At 43.7% G+C, this 16,790-nt stretch overlaps 1 protein-coding gene across 1 annotated transcript in view; it reads right to left on the bottom strand.

Moving 5' to 3' along the window:
- VTN (vitronectin) overlaps positions 1 to 16,790 on the bottom strand; it is a 91,843-nt gene that overhangs the window by 54,004 nt on the left and 21,049 nt on the right. The window contains exons 2-3 of the mRNA XM_078680123.1: positions 6,529 to 6,648; positions 144 to 611 (exon numbers count right to left, since the gene is read on the bottom strand). Coding sequence (XP_078536249.1) covers positions 144 to 611; positions 6,529 to 6,648 — 588 coding nt within the window. The remainder of the gene's footprint in view (positions 1 to 143; positions 612 to 6,528; positions 6,649 to 16,790) is intronic.

Below are 16,790 nucleotides of genomic sequence, written 5' to 3'. Positions count from 1 at the left end.
TTATCAATGTGGGCAATTATGCGGAAAGTTGAAGTTTTTTTTCTCTAGATTTCTAATCCACATATTTGGGAGAAAGGGGTCCTATGTCATCCCGTGGGGCTACCAGAAATTGATAATGTTAAAGGCCTCCTGTGAGTTTATACCTCGAAAGGCGTAGATGGAGCCATTCTTGAGGTCAGTGAATGCGTCGAAGGGCTTCCCACTGCACAGGTCTTCCTCTTCTTCTTCTTCTGGGCTGAGTTCTGTCTCGGTTCTAGGTGTCTCGGACTCCGAGGTTTCAGACTCTGTGGGCTCTGAAGTAGAGGGAGGCTTTGGGATCACAACTGCTGGCTCTGTGGCCTCCTGTAGTGGAGCTTCTGTCCCCACAGGGTCTATCATCACAGGATCGGACGTCACTGGGACAACCTCCTCGAAGACTGTTGTCACAGGGTCTGTATCCACAGGGTCAGTGATCTCTGGGTCTGTCTCCACAGGGCCTGTTGCCAAAAGATCTGCCACCGTGGGTTCTGTCTCTGCAGGTTCTGTGGCAAACAGTGGAGACCCCGTGGATTCGTCATAGGTTTCGTATCCATACTCATCCTCCGGCAAGGCAAAGACGTCCCCACGTGTGACTGCAGACACAAACAAAGTGAAGTTAACAATTTGTATTGCCTACTTCTTACAAAAGTGTGTTTATGTCTGATAAATACTTCCTTGAGTTGGAGGAGTATGTGAGAAGAATATATTTCAGTAGAAGCTGGGAGTGAACAAACTGCTTTTGCAATGTGCTCGCTTTGTGGTCTTTGGTCTGCATGTCACCTTTAGCTCTACACAACTCATGAACCACTGCATGTTCAAAGGGATGGACCTACATGAACAGGAGACCCTAGTATAGGATAGTGATCTGACCTTAAATGTGGGGTTGGGCAGCTGTGAGGCTGTGTCAACAAACAGGTGTAGGGAAAAGTAAACAGCGAGTTGCTGGTTGTGGGGCAGAGTTGGAGCTGGGCATGAAGCAGTTAGCAGTGAGTTTGATGTGTCGGGGGTATCAAGAAGCATGGTTCATGGTTGCTGTTTTTGATTGAGTGCTATCCGGAGCAGAGCAAGGGTGCCACGTGCCCCGAGGCAAGCGCGGACAAATAGCCCTCACAGTCTCTGGCCCTGGTACCACTGCGACTGATGCACTACTGATGACTGTGCCCTCTTTCTAAGTTTAAGGGAAGAGGGCTGGTTCTCTGAATGTGGTAGCAGCTCCAGTCGCCCATTGGAGGCCCAGCAACTAAAGGCTTCCTTCCTGGCATGCACATTTTATGGAGGGCGACGCAACAGGCAACCAAAACATACAATCGAAGTGCTTGGGCTAATTCATTTAACACACTGCTACACCTTTTGTGCCCTAGGAGTGTTTAGAGCATTTGTAACACCTTCTAAACGTTTATTGGCTGTGTTGCAGAAAGGGGTAGAGGGATTTAGAGCCACGTGTGTGGGATGTTGGGAGGTTTCCATGGACACTGGATGGAAGGAGATAGGGGTGTGGGTCTCAGAGAGCTTCGGTCCACAAAGAAGGGTGCAAGGATGATAGATGCATCTTTATCAGGCAGGGGCGTGCAGTGCTTGGATTTTATTTTGTTTATGACACACCTACGTTAACATTTCAAATAGAAATGCCTCAGCTACGGGCAGACACAGTACATTGCATGGAATGCACTTATGGAAGGAAGGGAACGTGTAAGAAGTTGATTGAAACATTTGTACCTAGATGCTGATTTCTGAGAGATGATCAACATCAATTAAGATACATGGCCAAGATGAACAAGTTGCATTTTGGACATCACGCGCACCTTTATGTATTCCTCCTCTCCAATTCTACAAGATAGCCCATTAAACTGGTTATAAACTCATTAAGTGTGGGGCTGGCATGGCCGTCTGAAGCCAGGGCCTTCTAGTGACATGGGCCTAGCAGTAGAGACATCAATCTAGAAACCACGGGTCAGATGTACGTCCCGTTTTTGCATGCGCAAATGTGGTGACCCGTTTGCGCATGCAAAACCCTACAGGGCCATGCAGAAACCCTATTTAGCGAGTCGCTATTTATTTGTGACTCGCTAAATAGGATTTGCGACTCACAATTAGGAAGGGGAGTTCCAAGGGCGTCCCATCCTAATTGTGACTCACTACTCTATGTAAGAATGTTTTGAAACCGCAATTGCGAAACTCTTGCAATTTCCCGCCCTCTTCAAGAGGGTGGTAATGAATTTGCAAATGGGAAGGGGTACACAGTAGACCCATTCCCCTATGCAAATGCAGGGGGAAATATTTTTTTGTGACAGGCAGTGGTCCCAGGGACCTGCCCTTAAAAAATGAAATGAAAACATTTCCTTTTTTTTTTAAATGCAGTCTATTTTTTTTTTAAGGAAAACGAGCTGTATTTAAACAAAAAAAAATCTGCGCTATTTAAAAGCAGTCCCAGACATGGAGATCTGCTGAGCACAACAGGCCACCATACCTGGGAGGGCCAGCCATTCTCAGTGAGGTCGCATATTGCGAGTGCCTTATGAATATCGATGAGGCATGCCATTTGCGACCCCATTGAGAATCGCTAACAGTGTCTCTGACACTGTTGTACATGTCAATTTGCGAGTCGCAAATTGCGATTCACAATTGAGCGCAATTTGAAACTCGCAAAATGACATGGTTGTACATCTGGCCCCACATCCTGTGATTTAGAGTTGATCAGTGAAGTGTGCGAGGAGCACAGATTTCTGGAGGGAGTGTAGCTGGTCATGATGTCAGGGCGGTACTTTGAGGGAGTACCATGAGTATCTTTAAACACACTTTGTTAACAACATCTAGAGGGCCCTGTTTTCAGTGGAGAGTCACCCAGCTTTATGATGAAAGGGGGCGCTGGGTGTGTCTGAGAGAGTTGGATATGGTCCTGGTTGCAAATTAGGCACAATGTCTAGCGGGGTGAAGGAATGCTGAGTGAAGCCCACGAGCAGAATGTTGTAATATTCTAGTTCGCTACAGGAAATTAATAATGGTCTGAGCAGTATGGAACAGGAGTCATAGTGGTATGTTCATCATGTGGTATAGTGATGCACTGAAGCATTTCTGGAAATGAATTCTTCCTTGTGTATTGAAGAGTTGAAAAATGTCAACCTAGATTCTTAAGCAAGGAAGAAAAGATCAGGCTGTCAGAGAGAAGTAGATTGCAGCTGGAAGTGTGATAGCGGTAGAGAAGGAGGGAAAGTAGAGGTCTGGCATCTTGGGCGAGTTGAGCATCTGGAAAAGGAGGGCCATCCAATGTCAAATTTCTGTGAGGCAGTTATCGATGTGTGACTGGATGTAGGAAGTGAAGCTGGAAAAAGAGAGTGTCTGGGACAATCTAGAAAAGGTCTTTGTATGCAGTGCTTAATTTGAGCCGGTGGTTTATGGTGGGGCCTACTGGTGCTAATTTTTGTGGACCGACACTTATTTTTCCTCAACAGCCCTTGATCTCAAGCAAGAGGGAGGAAAACACAAAAGGGGAAAGAAAGAGAAACAGAAAGCTGCAAAAGCGGTGACAAATGGAGAAAGAAGAGAGATAAAAAGACCGTGCAGGAGTGTAAAGGGGCAGAACGTGTCTGGTCGTGCATTAAAGAGGCATCAGTTGAAATCATGACTACGTATCCTTGGTATTCAACACCCTGATCTCTGATAGCGCTGGCCGTGGGCACAGTCACTTATTGTTTTTTAAATCAAACACTGCTTGTTAGTCCACCCACGAGAAGAGTCAATCTGAGACTATTGCAATCCCACTCCACTGAGAATGATCTGTCAGGTAGACGGAAAGAACTGGGTGGTTGAAGACATTGGCTTAGGGGGCGGAAGAGTAGTGTGGAGTAATCTACAGTGTCACCACATGTGGCTATGTCCAGAAAATGGACAGAAGAAAAGAGATTTTGGTGAACAGTGGAGATTAAATTGATGACGTGGACTTGGAGAGTGCTGTTTCATTTGAATGAAGGGCACTGAAACCAGACTGGAAGTTGTTTAGAAGGTTGTTGGACAAGCGAAATGCTACAACGTCTTAGAGAAGAAAGGGAGGGGTGATACTGGATTAAATTGATATGGGGAGGAAGGGTCAGAAGTGGGTTTTTAATAGAGATAAAAACACTGTGGGTAGATGCCAGTTTAGAGGGGTGTTGGAAAAATTATTTCAAGCAGAGAAATACTGTGAATGAAAGAACTAAGGGGTTAATAGTTTGAGGGTCAAAATAGTTGGGTGGTGCACAAGATTTCAAAATGCGTATTAGTTCCATAAGTGAAATAGGAGGGAAGTATGAGAGAGTGTGGAGTGAGTGTGATGGGTATTTTGGGAGTGAAGAATGGATGTGGAGAAGCAGCAATTAGAGTAGCAAAAAAGTGATTTTAATGATCTTGGACGCAAAACATGATGCAAAGTCTGTGGTTGTGATAATGGACTGTGTAGCGGAAGGATGCACTTGGGAGCTTAAGGTACTGATCTCTTGTGAAAGATTTTAAGAACGTAGGTACAGTGAAGGTATGATGTTTTGAAAGTATGAAGTTTGGACATTGTCAAGAGTTTGGTGTTAGGGCACTAGATGCTAGTGTTGGGGGTGTGTTGGAGTAAATGCCTGGGTGCTGGATGCCAAGAAGTTAGGGTAGTTATATGCAGAGGTCCAGGAGTAATGCAGTGGGCCACGTGTAGATGTGGGACAACACAAGACATGCATGGGTACAGTACATATAGCCCACAGAAGTTAGTGGTGCTGCTTGAGAAGTCACAGCAAGACCTAAGAAAATAGAGGCTGTAACCTTGTTTGAGGTGTTTACAACTGGAGCCTGCGTATGAAAAGATAGGTGTACCCCTGAAGCAGGTTCCTAAATCAGGGAAATTATCTGGGTAGTAAATATCATCATTTTAGGAACAGATAACTAATATTCCAATCTTTCGTCAGGGTACTGTAGATCAATCACATGTGCGAAAGTATTGTTATTTTCAGTGTGACCAAGGTATTCACGCGGCACCATTCTCGATCTGGATCGAGGATGGTGCCGCGTGAATACTGAGCTACGGAGGACTGCTCTCTCTTGTTGACGGTGGACTCCCCAGTACACAGTCTCCGCTGCAGATAACTCATCATTGTACTCATATATGCCAGAAGAAGACACCAATCCTCCCACATGCCTGATGTTTGATTTATTCGTTTTTATAGAATCCCTTGGTCACACTGAAAAAAACAATACTTTCGCACATGTGATTGATCTACAGTACCCTGGAGCATCCCTTATTCACAACCATCCAAATCTGCTTAGCGAGAGCGACGAAAGATTGGAATATTAGTTACCTACTTCTCGCCCTGAATGAGCCTGATTATACACAGATTCTAACAGACATCAAAAAGGGCTCTTTTGATGATTCCTTGCAGACTTGATTATAAATAAGGTTTCATTTTTTCGCATAAATATGGCTTCCTGATGAAGGCACCAAGCCGAAACGCGCGTAGGAATGAATTTCTGAGCCATGCTAAAAACTGTACCTTAAGATATGATATTTATGTGTATTAAGGATCTGAACAATCAAATGATTTTTTGTTTTTTGAATATCTTGATGCAAAGAAACTGAATTACGATTGTGTGACACCTATGGATGAATTTATTGAAATTGTCAATTATTTTGTGATCATTTTTGTATTTATTGCACAAATATATTTATAAAAGAACTAATAAAAAGTTATCAAAAAATATATGGTTGATACAGACACATTTTATGACATGTATCCAATGTATAGCATTTATGCGTAGGTCCACTGTCAAGTTATCTGTTCCTAAAATGATGATATTTACTACAACTGGAGCCTGGCAGGCCATAGTGTGGTGCTTGCATGTGTGTTTGTTTGCGTCTGTAGGTCTAGGCTGATATGGCGACTGTTCACGCTGTGTGAAGCATTGCAGAAGAACCCTGGCTATGGAGTTTGGTTGCGTGTGAGCTCTGCTATAAGGGGCCAGGTGAACATACAACTATTGAAAGCTGTGTGCAAATGTCATAGAACAACAATTAGGTGCCTAGCTCTCCATAAGTGCGCTGTGTAATGTGTCACTGCAGACACATTGCTGGCTAAGCTTCAGTGTGTGACTTTCTGCTGCTTTGTTCGAGGAGATGTGAGAGCAAGGGCATTGCAGAAGTGAGTCTTGATGCTGGGAGTGATCATGCATCTGATGACTGGCATAGACACCATTAAATGTTTGCTGGTTACTGGTGTGTATAGTGTCACCACAGAATCATGGCTAGCATGGTCTGCAACGGGTGCTGATGTTGACTGTGTGGTGTCATGGAGGATGCTTTACATTGGCCCCACTGGGTGCTGAAGCTGTGTGTGTGGTGCACACGAGGACCAGGGCAGCTGCCTGCAGTAGTGGGTGCTGGTGATGTGTATGAGGTGCACAGCAGGACCATGGCAGACCAGGGCCCCAGTAGGTGCTTGTGCTGTGTATGAGGCGCACAGGAGGGCCAAGGGACTCTGGGGCTGCAGATGCTGCAGTTACCTTTAGGCTTGCAGGCAGTCACATAGTCGAAGCAGCAGCTTTGGTAGTAGACACACAAAGGGTCACACTGGCATTTGCGGGTGATATTGAATCCTTCCGTACAGCGGCCAACACACAGCTCTAGAATACAAACACATGTACAGAATGAGTTTAAGAAGTATGCATGTGGGTCTGCTTTCAGTTCTTAATTTTGGTGAAAATAAATGAACAAATGAATAAATAAATAAATAAATAAATAAATAACAATACAAAGGCGCTGGTGAATCAGGGTTGCCAAATATCAAGCCTGCCTAGTCTGGATTCCACTTCATGCTTCTTTAATCTACCACTCTACACTCTGGGCCTTATTACGATGTCAGGTGGACACCGTCACGGAAACGGGACCATCCAACATCCAGTCGGCAGTCCTGACCGCCTGATTATGATGCAACTGAACACTGTTCGGTCACATGCCCACATTTCCCATGGGAGCAGGGCCGGCATTTCCCAGGTGGGCCGAAAAGGTGGGGGCCGTTTTTAGGCTCCGGCAAACCGTTTCTGTTACCGGGGGTTGGCAATATCGGCCCTCTCTAACAAAATTGCCGAAAACCGGCCCTAGAAAACAGCTCGGCTGCACCCCCGTCCTTCCCCCCAGTGGGCCCGGCCGAGCAGTTTGCCAGGTCAGGATTCGGTTCCTAGTCCGGCCCTGCATGGGAGCATGTATTAAGGCCGCAGTTCATGCTCCTATAGGGAAATGGGAGTTTGTGTTAATCCCTGCACCCCATGGCAGGCACCTTGATGTGCCTGCCACAAGGTGCAGGGATTAACAGGGGGGCACCATAGGTGCCCTCTCAGCCCCCAACCGGAGCCATAGGGGAAAGGGAGCCCTGCTAGTGGCCCCCAAACATACTTTCCAGCAGGGTTTTCTTGTCGGAAAAGTCCCATCACCATCGATTTATGTCCCATCACCATCGATTTATGTCCCATCACCATCGATTCCATCTGCCAACAGGCGGTCGGCATCTGGTGCGGATGTGCGATCTGACCCTGCCAGTCCTAGTCCTAACTCTGCTCTTACAGTGGCCCCTGTGTCTTCTAGTGGTCATATGGTTCTACATAAGTCTCCCACACCTGAAAGTCCTTTTACCCAATCCCCTCCCCTTTGTCATTACCCTTTTAACACCCAATCCCCCACATGCAGGTTAGTAATCGGACCCTCAAAGATACCAGCTCAGGTAACTAAGCCGGGTGACCTTATATTGATATCCTGGAACATCGCCGGTATCGCAGGGAAGTTAAATACCCCTTTTTGGTCCAGATTTATAGGAGAAGGGTTCGATATAGTCCTCCTCCAAGAGACCTGGAGTCAGGAGGATGTCAATGTAGAAGGTTATTCTTCTTATTGCCTGAATGCCACCAAATCCAACTCTGGCAGGGCAAAGGGGGGTCTTTTGATTCTCCTTTCCAACAGATTGGAAACCTACAAAGTTAGAAGTAGCTCAAATGTGGGAGTTCACAGCCAGGTATTAAGGATTGCATGTGCTAAGGGTAAGGACCTGGTTCTCGTCAACTTTTATAATAATATTTTTGATGCCTCCAGAGGGAATATCCTGTACCCCCTGGAAAAGGAAATTGCTAAGGCTATAGGCATCTCAAACAAGCAGTTAGACATTCTATGGGCTGGGGATTTTAATCTGCAGCCATGTCAGCTATCTAAGGGCAACTCATGCGGCTTTGGTGTGGAGCCGGATAATTCTAACAGGGGTGCGGGAAGGAGTGAGGAATTTCCCCACTTCCCACATTGCCATTACGGCTCCACCTTAAACAAACTGCTATCTAAATTAGATTTATCCCTATTAAACTGTAACAAAAATAAGCAGAATGCCACATGTCCCACCTTTACAGGGAGGGAAGCTGGGACTTTCATCGATCACATTTTGTTCTCAAGCAATGGGGACTATTTAATTGTACGTGAGAGAGGAAAGTCTTAGCGATCACAACAGTATTTGTGTCACCCTTCCTTCAAGGGGTGTCACACAAAGAACTGGGGAAACCTGCACCACCGATATAGTGTCCCAACGACCCAATGGTCCGAGAATCAAATGGACGGGGGTCAATTCTGCGGCCAAACAAAGGGAGGTAATAATCAGCTGTAAAATAGAGATTAGTTATTGCCTTAAAGATGTTTTTAACCACGATCTTCTGATATCCCAATTTATTAATATCAATACCATCATCGAGGGTATCTTCACCAAGAAACCCTCAGCTAATAAAACGATTAAACTGGGATGGTTTGACAAGCCCTGTACCGTAGCCCTACGGGAACTAAAACGTGTTTTAGGGCTCAAACCTCGCGATGGCATTAGCATCAAAGAAGCAAGGGTTAATTACAAACTGGCTATCTCTAACAGGAAAAAGGTACTACAGAGAGAAGCCTGGGATAAATTGAATGAAGCAGTTGAGACAAAAAACAGTAAACTCTACTGGGAAATAGTCAACAGTCCATTTTTAAACACAGAAGGTGTCCCAGAAATTACTTCTTATGTTGCCTGTGAGGACTGGGTCTCTCACTTCACTAATATTTTTAATCCAGAAAGGGTATCATTAACCCTACCGCTTGCTGATTCGCCAATGTGGTTACCTATACCGTTAGAGATTACGCTGCAAGAGGGACTAGAAGGCCTTGCTAATAGCAAGGGGGGGAAAGCCCCGGGACCCGATGGGGTGCCCATAGATTTATTAAAAACAGAACCTAATCTGTGGGCCCCCATTTTGGTCAGGTCCTTTAACTGTGCAGCGTAAGGCAATTTTCCTCCCTCTTGGGGTCAATCGGTTATCATTCCCTTATATAAAAAAGGCAGTAAATCCGAGGCCTCCAACTATCGGCCAATTTCTTTATTGGATGCCTCAGTAAAGGTTTTAAGTAGAATTCTGCTTAAAAGACTAGAAACTTGGGCAGAAGATATGAATATTTTAACTAAAGTGCAATTCGGCTTCAGGAAGGGGATGGGCACCCAGGAGCAATGCGTGAATTTGGATCTTTTAATTAATAAATATACAGTGGCCAAAGATGGCAATTTATTTTTATGTTTTGCAGATCTGAGCAGCGCATTTGATTTAGTTGATCACGGCATTCTTTGGCAGGTTTTATTGGAGTTAGGAGCGCCGAAAGAAATAGTACATTTTCTGGCTAGGCTTTACCAGAAACTTTCCTGTAAAGTCCGATATGGCACCCATGGTGAATGTACACCATTCTTTAAGGTATCTAGGGGCATCCGCCAAGGATGCGTACTAGCTCCTCTTTTATTTTCTCTCTTTATTAACTGTGTTGACCGCACCTTGGCTACCATACCAGCAGACGCCCCGCAGATTGGAGGCAATTCTGTCTCAATCTTACTTTACGCGGATGACGCGGTACTTTTATCACGCACTCAGATAGGCTTACAGCGTCTCATTGATGGTTTTATGTTGTTTATACAAAACAGGAGACTCTGTGTAAACAAATCCAAGACCTATGTTATGTTGTGTGGTGAGTCAGCCAATAAACTAAAGTCGAATTTCTATCTAGACAGCGATAAAATGTTACAAGTTAAAACATTTTGTTATTTAGGAATCACCTATGCTAACGATGGGTCCTGGAAATCAGAGCTTGATAATGCCAGGTTGAAAATGACTCGCTGTACTAGCAGCGTTTTTTGATTTTCTTCTAAGCTCGGTTCGAGAAGCATCCGTGATATGATTAACATCTATAACATTCGCTGTGTTCCCTCGGCATTGTATGGGGCTGGGGTGTGGGGTCACATAGACGGCACTTCCCTCCAAAAAGAGGAGAACAAGTTCCTAAGAAAAGTGCTATGTGTTCCCCACTCCGCTTCCATTCAATTAATTCATGACGAGGTTGGGGTCGAGTTCATCTCGGACTTAGCAGCCGTTCGTCCACTCTTATTGTGGCGTTCTATTTGGGCTAAGCCAGAAACTCGATTCACTCAAGAAATTATTCTTGACTGTATAGGCCTGGACTTTTCTTTACGTATTCTTTGGCTGAAATATATTAGTTTTTGGTATAAGACTTTGTTTGATATTGATGTTCTTACCAACCCCGAACTCGCGGTAGAAATACCCAAAAAAGAGATTAAACAAACTTTTCTGATGTACAAAAAGAAAGGGCGAGATAAGGTATATGGTAAGCTAACTACTGTGAAGTTCTATAGAGAACTTAACTTACCATCGGGGTTACAAGCCTATCTCTTATATGTCTGCCGCCCATCTCATCAATATGTTTTAACCCGCGTCAGGTTGGGTATTGTACACCATCTAGTTGCGTTCCCAGTACAGAAACAGAAATCTGAAACCCCCTGCCCTTGTGACAACGTTTCACGCCAGAGTTGCTGCCATTTCTTACTTTTTTGTAAATTTTATCACTTTTTAAGATCAAGGTATTTAAAACCTATATTTATTAAATATAATATACGGTCTTTTAAGAAAGCCCTTGTGCTACTATCAGCTTTAGAGAACGTGGACATATGTTTTTTTGTTGCCACTTATATTTTGAAATGTACAGCTGCCAGGAAAAGTATTGTATTGCTATGATTTCTACATTCCTGTCTGTACTTCCTCAAAATGTACAGCTGCCAGGGTGTGCACTTGTTTAGCAGTGTTCAACTTATTTCCATCCTGTCTGTACATGTTTTCTTCCTTTTGATTTTTCATACTTTTATTATACAGCTGCCAGGAAATGTTTAGTGCTGCTATATTTTCCATACTTTCCTGTCTGTATTAAAATTTTAAATCAAAATTTTTTTGTCCCATGATCCAGGCAGGGGCTTGTTATTTAACGTACAGCTGCCAGGATAAGCATTTTGTGCCAATTTATTTATTCCTGTCTGTACGATTTTAACTTTTATACCTTTTTGTTATCTTCATGTCTTTTAACTGAGATCCAATGTTTAAACGCTTGTTAGTATGTGTCCTATTCCCATATGAATTATTTTGGATTCCCCTGTAGAAACTTTGTAACAATTTTTTTCTTTTATTGCAATGGACTGATTTCATGTTTTGCTTGTATGATTTGTTTGCAAATCGAATAAAAGCTTTGAAATTGAATTGTCGGAAAAGCCAGCATGGAAACCATGCATCGTAATCAAGAAGGTGGAAACTCCTTCTATTTGGGTTACAGGCCAGTCTCTGACTCGCAGACTGGCTCCTAGGGCCCGTTGGAAGCCAGCAGGAATGACCGGCCGGTTTCAGTTCCGACCAGCTGTATCATGATCAATTGGTCGGAATTGTAACTGACGATGTTGGTCGTAAGGCCTCTGACCTAAGGTCAGAGGCCCTACGACCTACATCCTAATAAGGCCCTCTGTCTTTTTATCGCACTCTTGCAGGTTTTTTATCACTGCTTTCCTCCTTTGCCCCCGTTTTCATATCTGCCTCTGCCTCTTCCGTCTTCTTTATCTTCTTCTTTCTTCTATTACTCTGGATCAAAGTCTGATGATGAAAAATATATCTTAGTCCCCAGAAATGAGTGTCTTTGCCAACCACCCACTACCACCTGCACAAATGAACCGTTGCCTGCCGTCTGTAGTTTATGCCTGTTTCCTGGCTCCTTCGTAAGGGTCCAAAACAGGGTGAAGGAGAACTACATTACCCTGGTGTGTTTTAGGATGACACGGGAAAAATGTCATCCCCTCTTTCTTATAGAATTGTATCTCTCCTGGGAACTTATGTTATTATTATTATTTATTTTTGAAGTTTTAACAGTGTCAGCGACAGAAGGCTTAACATGGATATGTTAAATATGCAGAGAATATTTTTAAAACGTAGTATGGAGGTAGCAATATACAACACCAACAAGCTGGCTGATGAGCACGAAGAAGAAGTAAATACATTGAACACCTTATCACATAACCTAGATGTAATGTATAAGCTGTTGGTAACATGGTAAGAAGGAGATGGCACCTCAGGTTTTTTCGTAAAGTTTTTTAACACAGATGACTTCAAGAAAATGTCAACAAACCTACGACAGCTAGGAAAGAGTGGGACGACATTGTGTGCATTTTCCCATTATCATCCACTATCTAGTAAGTGGTTTTTCATCCCTTTCTTGAAGGCATTCTAAGAGGTTGCAGTAATTGCTTGTGATCCCTACAGTGGCGTAGAAAGGGGGATGCAGTGGGTGCAGGCCGCCCCGGGTGTCATCTCTGAGGGGGGTGACAAAATGGCAAAAATGTGTGTTTTAAACACATATTTTTGCCATTTTATCAAGCCGGGGTGACAAGAAAGTTTCCGCACGGGGTACCACCTGACATTGCTACACCACTGAATCCCTAGCCCAAACTGGGAAGCCTCTGGTTCAGTGTATGCCCCGCCACTGGAAACTGTCGACCATGAAAGGTGGGTTGGTAGAAATGGACCAGTACAGATAGACTAATGGGACTTCTTGGTGAGTGCTGGTACACTATACCCTCTGCACATTTGCTACTATCTGAAAAACAGTAGCGCCATAACTGGTTTTGGAAACTTTTGATCAGAGTTCTGACCAGACACATGAAACCCGTTACCCGGTCGCCAATTACTCGGAACCAGAGACTGTGAAGGAACTCTCAACTACACCAATAACTACATTGAGTGGGACCTCTATGTATAGGTGGTGGGTTTTTGGTTTCATTGCTTTTCATATTGCTTTTAATATTTGTTTTGCTTTTTGACAGGAAACTCAACAGGTCAGACTTCAGCTCCCTAAGTTGTCTAGTCTTACAATCAAAGCCGCAGTTAATGAAGGAGATGGCCACACAAACCATTGCAAGGTTGCCACAGCATATCATTTTTAATTGTCGCCCTGTCCCAAAGAGAGGCAAAGATCGCTAATATGTCCAGAACGCAGTCACATAGCTTAACAATGTCAATAGGTACAATGTTATAGAAAAGAACTGAAATACAACCCAACACACCTCTGTAGTGCATAAAGGTGTGTTGAGTCATCTCTCTGCTGTTGAATGTGCTAGCATATTTTGGTTTTCTTTGTCTATCGTATATGTGAGTGTTTCTTTTTTCAAAATATAGCACTGGCTCGTGATTTGAGGGCATATTTATGAGAGGCTTGAGTCGTGTTTCCACCCTGCAGCGTGGTACGTGTCACAAGGAGCTCTAAGTCAGATTTCTGAAGCCACGCAAAGCCACTTTGCGCGGCTCTGAGTAGCTCCAAAAATCTGAAGTAACGCAACACAGCACAGCACAAATCACTGTGTTGCGTTACTCTGCTCTGGGAAGGAATTCCATGGGTGTAACATGGGTGTTCCCATGCAACTCCCATGGTTTCTGATGCATTCTCAGATTTACAAAAACTTGCAACTCTGGGAATGCACCAAAGCTTTACAAATTCCCTGGGGAGGCATAATGAGGAGAAATATCTCTTTTTCTTCTCATTTTTTCCTCTTCCTGTGTGTGCTGCATTCTACGGGACACATAGAAAGAGGAATATGTCTCCCAGGATTGTTTTTGTTCAGAAAGGTGCCCCTTCCTGCTCAAGAACGATCCAGTATGCAACACAGGCATCCCTACACCATGGTGCAATGCATGCTTGCATCAACGCCAGGCAGCCAAAAGGACACCAGTGCCGGGAAAAGGACAGGAAGGTGCTGTATTGCCTTAAATATGGTGCATTCCTGCCCTTTCCATGTCATGCAGTGCAGTGCAGCAAGGTGACTGCGTGATTTTCTCATGAATAAGCCCCTGAGTTTTTGGTGTTACCTAATTTGTCATGTTGTCTCTGGGTTTAAAATCCCTAACAACTCCTGAAGTAAGCATTCACTGTTCAACGCCACTTCCTTAAGAGAGTCATAAATAGACTGACTTGGTTATCCACTGTGAGGGTAACAATATTGGCTGTCCTGGACCAACGGTAATTAAATGACCCACGCAGGTTCCCACTGAGTAACCTTTTGACTAAGAAAAGGCCTCACACCCTTCACTCAGAATTACCTGCAGGACACATTTTGACCAATCCTCACTATCACATACAAGGCATTCAGGTGCAAGACGAGAAGTACCTAAGTTCCTGTTCTATGTCCAGAATCAATTGGACTATGGAGTATCCAGGCTAGGAATATCGTGATACTGTAATATTGTGGACAGAATATGGAGTGACAATATATTGAAAAGTAGGTGCATATAGAGACACTATAGATGTACTATTCTTAACTCCACATCTATGCACCATGTATATATTTTGTAGACAAACATACATTTGGAGTTAGATATAGAAAATCTATACTTGCTTACCTTTTGGTTTTTTGTCCTTGGATATTATGTCCACGACATTTAATGCAGTTGAGATTCCTACCTCAATATTCTTGGGGGGGAACAACTTTTACAACGCAGTCATTACATCACACTACATACATTTACAACACAGTCATTACATCGCAACATCCTTTACAACAAATGTCACTACAATGCAGCCATTACAGTGTAAAGCCGCTCAATTCTGGTCACCTGACTGGTGGCCATCAGAGCTGGGTGAAGCGCCCTCTCATCCCTCTCAGTAAAAAGTCTGGGAATTCAACTGGACCATAAACTCACGATGGAAGACAATATCAAGAATATCTCTGGGTCATGTTACTACAGCCTTCGCCTCCTACGAAAAATACTCCCCTATTTACCACTGAAACACCGCAGAACAGTAGTTCAGGCAATGGTGGTGAGTCGGCTTGACTATGGGAACGCGTTGTTGGCTGAACTGGGGGAGACAACTCTAACCAAACTTCAAGTGATGCAAAACACATCAGCAAGAATGGTTTTAAACCAACCCACTGGAACCCCTTCTCTTACCCTTCTTAGAGAACTGCACTGGCTTCCAGTGAAAAAGAGATCACTGTTCAAAATCTGCTGCCTCTCTTTTAAAGCTCTCAAAGGAGAAGACCCCCCGCTATTTGCAAAACAAACTATCCAAGCACCGGTCTGAATGCAATTTAAGATCCAATGCACGAGCTTTCCTGAAGGTCCTGCGCATCTGCTTAAGTTGCACAGGTGGTAGAGCTTTCTCCTATGTGGCTCCCAAATATTGGAACTCACTTCCTGAGACTTTGCGTAAATCTACATCTCTTATGGCCTTCAGGAAACAACTAAAAACCTTTTTGTTCTAATTAGGTCCTTTTTCTCGAGCAAACACCATTTTGATCCGCCTTACGTTATCCCTTAGGTCAAGCGCTGAGATGCCCCTGGGTGAGTCACGCGCTGTACCAAAAAACCCCTAACATAACATAACATAACATAACATAACATGTCACTACAATGAATTACACTACAATGCATGTCACTACAACGCAGGCATTACATTGCATGTCATTACAACGCATACCATTACAACGCATAGTACCTCTACACTATCCAACACTTACCCTACTGTTGCACCCCCTGGAGTTAGAATAGTAATTTTTACCCCTACACTATCCAACACTTACCCTACTATTGCACACCCTGGAGTAAGAATAGTAATGTTACCCCTACACTAGACAACACTTACCCTACTGTTACACCCACTGTAGTTAGAATAATAAGTTTTACCTCTTCACTATCCAACACTTACCTTAAATGCAATGTAATGGTATGCATTGTAATGGTATGCATTGTAAAGGTATAATGCAATGTAATGGAATGTGTTGTAAATGTAGTTTTAAAAAACTTTGTTGTAATAGCATGCAATGTAAATGTATGCGTTGTAAAGGATGTTGCGATGTAAAATCAATGTTGTAAAGGCATGTGTTGTAAATGTATGCGCTGGAACGTCATACATTCATTCTGGGGGTACACCCTTAGAATCACAACTGAAGTCAACAGCTAAAACTAACACCACAACAACATCAATAGTCCAATAATTGGTGAATTCTGAAAAAAAAATTAAGATTAAATAGCATAGACTAAGAGCCCTTAGTTCGAGGTAGCATTGCTGCTTTCATAGAGCTTGTATTCTTTCTTACAATTACAGAGTATGAGTCATTGTTGAAATGAATGTCCTTTGCATGGATTTGTGAAGTAGTGCCACCCTCCTCTTGTGTTTTCTGGATAGTACTTCCCCCCCCCCCCCCCGATCTCAACAATCATTCAGTCCCACTCGACGTGCTATGTGCTTGTTGATATTAGACCTGTGCTTTGCTGTCTCCAAAAATGTTCCCACATATTGAGTCAGTGACTAAAACCGTCTCAACTCAGACCATGTGGTAATTAATGTTGAAGCCAGCGAGATTCTAGCCAGGGACTAAGGCTGTTTGACCTGTCTTCCTGTG

Source organism: Lissotriton helveticus, chromosome 3_1, assembly GCF_964261635.1.
Source record: "Lissotriton helveticus chromosome 3_1, aLisHel1.1, whole genome shotgun sequence".
Classification (NCBI taxonomy): Eukaryota; Metazoa; Chordata; class Amphibia; order Caudata; family Salamandridae; genus Lissotriton; species Lissotriton helveticus.
The sequence above is the reverse complement of the archived record's forward strand: the minus strand, read 5'-3'. Positions and strand labels throughout refer to the sequence as shown.